The sequence below is a fragment of the Cariama cristata genome, unplaced genomic scaffold (genome assembly GCF_000690535.1).
Source record: "Cariama cristata isolate BGI_N322 unplaced genomic scaffold, ASM69053v1 scaffold24957, whole genome shotgun sequence".
In the NCBI taxonomy this organism is placed as follows: domain Eukaryota; kingdom Metazoa; phylum Chordata; class Aves; order Cariamiformes; family Cariamidae; genus Cariama; species Cariama cristata.
The window spans coordinates 1-5,157 of NW_009628815.1; the positions used below are offsets into that span (position 1 = coordinate 1).

At 38.0% G+C, this 5,157-nt stretch overlaps 1 protein-coding gene across 1 annotated transcript in view; it reads left to right on the forward strand.

The window, feature by feature from the left end:
• Nucleotides 1-20: 20 nt before the first annotated feature.
• The window catches only part of OLA1 (Obg-like ATPase 1), a 102,669-nt gene continuing 97,532 nt past the window's right edge, over nt 21-5,157 (forward strand). Inside the window, exons 1-2 of the mRNA XM_009704953.1 lie at nt 21-123; nt 2,000-2,143. Coding sequence (XP_009703255.1) covers nt 23-123; nt 2,000-2,143 — 245 coding nt within the window. The 5' untranslated portion in view covers nt 21-22. The remainder of the gene's footprint in view (nt 124-1,999; nt 2,144-5,157) is intronic.

Genomic DNA, 5,157 nt, shown 5'->3' on the forward strand with positions numbered 1-5,157 from the left:
GTGCCCTGCTCTGTGCTTTCAGATGCCCCCGAAAAAGGGAGGCGACGGGGTTAAATCGCACCCGATTATCGGAAGGTTTGGAACGTCCCTGAAGATCGGGATCGTCGGGCTGCCAAACGTTGGGTAGGTGGTCAGGGGAGCGCGGGTCTGGGGGCCGGCGACGGGGCGGAGGAGCAGGCCGGGACCGCCCGGCAGGCCGGGACTCCCCGCTCTCCCGTAGTTTGCTTCTGCTCCGGGGAGAGTGACCTGACACAGTTTCTAGGGGAAGGTGGGTGCCTATAGATGCATATACGAGCTGAGGCATACAATCTAAGTCTTTTTGTTCAGTGATAGACTTGCATCTTTAGCTTGAACTACTTACAGGTGGAGCAAGGTAAAACGCTCAGCTAGTGTGAGGCTGGTATGTACAAGTCTGGACAGGATAATACTGAAGAATTAAAAGGAAAAACCTTAGTAATTGTTGAGTTTTATAAAACTCAGTGTCTTTTGCATTTGCTTACTTCCACTGTTGTATATATGTAATGCACGTTTTTATGCAAATACATATGCACACATGCACACAAATTCCTTTTGTATTTTTTTTTTTTTGGAGAGGATGATGAGCACGGGAAGGGGTTAATGATACCATGAGTGTCATTAGCAGTGAAAAGGACTTCATTCTTGAAACGTCTTCAGAGTTTGTAATGAAAAAATTTGTGTAAGTTACAGCTTGGGAGAGATGATGGAAGATGAATTGTTGTTCTCTGTCACACTTCTCATCTGTAGTTGTTATGGCTTCTCAAAGGAGCTAAACTTAAGACACTTAAAAAGGATGATTAATTACCTGGAGAATATCAGTGTGAATCTATTGGTATTAATTTGTATATCACTTTACTACAAGAAGTTCTCAGAATTCTCAAACTTTGACTCTTTAAAAAATTAGAGGAAAAGTCCTTGAGTGTGCCTCAGAGTACTGCTTTCTTGTCTTTTCATTATTTATTGTATTTTCAAGGGTGTATGTAAGTTGCACACCAGAAAGGAAATAATTAGCAGTAACTGTGTAACATCTCAATGGGGAAAAATAGCGTTTGCAGTTATGTTATGATGTAACTTTCAAAGAAGATTGTGACTGACTTTGAATGTGTTGGCTGTATGCAGGGCAGCTTTCAGTTGTGGGTTCCCCCCCCCCAGTGGCTGAAAAGTTATGTAAAACTAAAAAAAAAACAAAAAAACCAACCAAAACACAGCCCTCCCCCCAGTAATTACGGTAGACGATTCAGGAGTTAAGAACTTTCTCTTAGCAATAACTTAAGAATTGCCCTCTTTAGATTTAATAAATGCCAACTAACAAAATAACCTGCTACTTGGTGTAAGTGAAAATGTTCTTTCTTCCCTGATACCACTTGCATGTTTTTTTCCATTGGTATTTAACAAGGATAAAAAATGTTTGGTAGGGTAGAACTGTATCTTCATATGCACAAAAGATTATTTGTAATTGATTAACTAATGTGGTTTGCTTTCTATGCCCCTTTTTTCCTCTCTTTGATTGCTGACTTTTATTGCATAAATACTGAAATTGTGTTAATACGTAAATAAATCTGAAGAAACAATACAGTTGTGGAAAGAACTGGTGAGTCTTGGCAAAACTAGTTCACTTGGAATAAGTTTCAAGCATCCTTATGGGTTTTTCACTTTGTGCTTGAGGAAGATGAGTAGTGGCCAGTAGAACTGTGCTTTGCTTTTGACTTAAAATTTCTTTGCTAACTGACGTGTGCAATAATGGTCACTTAGGGGAATTTTCAAGGGCAGGGAAGAGAGGGAAACATCATTGAGTTGCAATAGGACACTCCGTGTGCATATTTGAAAGTGTCTTGTATTAGAATCAGGGCAATGGTCACTGTTGTTGAAGTAAAGGGAAAGTTCAGTGTTGCTTTTGTATTGGAATAAGAAGTGTTTCTATCCAGCCCTTCTAAATGCTTCTAATTTGAACTTTTTTTGAGAACATGTATTTTGTTTATAGGAAATCAACGTTTTTCAATGTGTTAACAAAGAGTCAAGCGGCAGCAGAGAATTTTCCGTTCTGTACTATTGATCCAAATGAGAGTCGAGTACCTGTGCCAGATGACAGATTTGACTTCCTATGCCAGTATCACAAACCTCCAAGGTAACTCAAATTCTTAATATTTTTCTTAAGTTAAGCAACTGAAATAGTATTACCGAACCCCAAAGTCTTCATAGCAGTTTTTACTGACATCTGTTTTAGAATGTGAAGTAATGTGATTATGCCTTCCTTCCCCACCCCCAATATGACCTTTGTCATATGAGAATGAGACATCTAGGAGCTGCTAGTCTTTGCTTGGCACCATTTGGTGCTTGGTGTTCCTGTCTTTGAAGGTAGTGGCTTCTAGGTGACTTGAAGGATCTTTTGAAGATTTGGAAAATAAACAGTAGTGGACATACCTGACGTATCATGATGTTGCTCATTTGTGAAACTTCTGCCCTGTATTTTGTGTCATTCACAATATTGTATATGCTGTAGGTAGCCAAACAAATATCTACCAACATACTTGTGTCCTCAGTTTTTTGACAGTGAGCTTTATGGGCAGCCTTTTTTCCCTTGACTCTTTCTCTCCTTTTTATAGGCTCTGCTACTTGTTACTTGGTATATTCAGGGATATTCCTACAATGTGTCTCTTCTAATTGTTTCCTTATTCTAGGAGTGTATTTGCTTTGTCACTTCAGTGGTTTTTGCTATTGACTATTTCCATAATCTGCTCTATACATTCAGTGTGGGGACTGGATTTTTACTTGAGCAGCAAAACTTAAGGTGTGCTTTCAGAAAACAGAATCTTGAATATACGCTTGTGACTTGTTAACTTCAGTTTGCAGTTACTTGCAGAGATATCTTGAATAAAGTGAGTGTACATAAATCATAGGGCAAATTAGCATGCACGTTTGTGCTTTTGTTCAACACTCTGGCCTCAGTTTAGAACCAGGACACACCCACAATTAAAGAAGATTGGATTAGTCACTGATCAAAAATGCATTTGTTAACTTAATTTTCAGGTCCAAACAAGTTGCTTCTGTCTATAATTCCTGTGCACTTTTTAAATGCTGAAAAATGCATTAATATGGAACTGTTTGTTTAGGTGGGTTGTTGTAACATGTTATCTTGTTTTTCCTGCTCAAGTGAGTATTAAGCATAGTTGTTACTGTATGGATCATAACCCAGAAATCTGCTGAATTTGAGACAAAACTTTCTGGCTGTTGATTATGCAGAGATAATGGTGTGGCTTTTAACTTTTGTTCACAAATTTGTTCGAAATTACAGTGTTACTGCTGCTTTGGCCATGTCAATGATCTCTTTTTCTTCTCGCTTAGCTGTGACTGGCTACTTCTGAATTAATAGTTGAAGTAACAAAGAAATTATAACCTCTTCCCTCACCCTGCCTTTGGCTGTCTATCCTTACAAGGAGTGCTAAGATTGGAAATACCTGCATGTGTGTTCTCACGCATTTGTTGTGACTCACAAACTCTTTCTCTCTGGAAGAAAAAACACCCTTAAGTATTAATGAGAGTATCAGTGAATCTATATTCAGTAAATATACTGAACTGGATAATAAGCTGGATATAAATAGTAAATCAGCTTTCATTTGAATGGTCTTTTGACCATGAGTGTATTTGTTAAAGAAAATCAATGGATGTGGAGATTAGTGGGTAGTTAGCTTCTGAGTTCACTTATGCTGCTTATATGATTTTGATGTTTCATTATAACAGTAATAAATCAGTGATAATTAGTGATAATTCAGTAGCATGGTAGGCTGAGGTAACTCTTCTTGGGCTGTTTGTGCTTGTCTGTCTGAGACTAACCCAGGGAAAGAAGGCTATGATCATGAAGATATACAACTGAATTGTAATTTAAATTCCTGAGTTTCTCTTGTATAGTCTTGATTTTGTTCTTCATATTTATGTAATATGTTCTGTGTTCATTTTCTATTTGTTTGGATTAGTAGACATAATCTGTGCATGCAGAATGTTTTATAAACAGTGAGTTCTCTTTAAATTAGACTCTTCTCTAGCCTCAGGATTTTGTCTCTTAAAATCTAAAGCATTCAGATTTTTATTTCCCATATGTAACACTTAATCATCACATAACTGCAGTCATTGTGGAGGGGGGGGGGGGAAGGAGGGATTTTGCCTTAACTAAAATAATGTATGACAGGCCAAAGTGATCTTGCCTTAACACCCGCTGTGAGCAAGGGAAGGGAAGAGTGGGACTGGGCTGGTCTGGCTGTCACTTTCTGTCACACTGAGCTGAGATTGCAGCTGCTACAGATAGACGGACTCTATTGCTGACAATATTGCTAGTGTGAGTTTGCAGCTGTTCTGCCATCAGAGGAGGAGTTAGGCTCTTCAGGTACCATTTGTTGCTTGAAGATCTCTTCCTGTCTCCAAAAGAGGAAAGCATCAGCTTGGATGGGACTCGTGTGCAGTTACTTGCTGGCCTGTGCTGAAAGCTGCCTGGTATTACTTGATTTCATTTACAAACATTTACATTTCCAATTATGTAGGCAATAATGTACAGACTATTACATAAAGGTAGATCTGTACTTAATAGATTAAGGTAAGCTACCAGAAATTATAACCTGTGCTTGCTTGCTTTCTGCAGCAGTGGATGATGTATATGACTGTTTACAATAAATAAGTTCAATGATACAGACTGTACACAGAAGGTGGGCTCCAAGAACTTAAAGCCGTAAAAACAGCTATGTCACTGCCAAATTAATTAGATGAGCAAATTTCCTGGAGCTTTAATGTTACCTATTCCTCACTTTCTGGTGTGAATGAAGTTGTCAATATTAAAAGAACAGACCTTAATGTATTAAAAATATTTCTGAATGCTTGTTATTTTAAGGTCTTAGTTTATTCTGTTACTAACTTAATTTATGTATTTAAACTACTTGTTTGTTTTAAATTTTATACAACATTCAGTGAAAACTCGTGTTTGTTACATTGTGCCAACATACAGCTTTTTCAGAAAGGAAAGACTTGGCTTTTTGCTTTGTTGTCCTCCTATTGCTCTTCCCCCAACATGGGTACTTTGAGGCAAGGTTTGACAGACTAATGATCGAATTGGTTCTGGTTTAGTAATTGGAAAGAGAATATTTTCTTTGGACT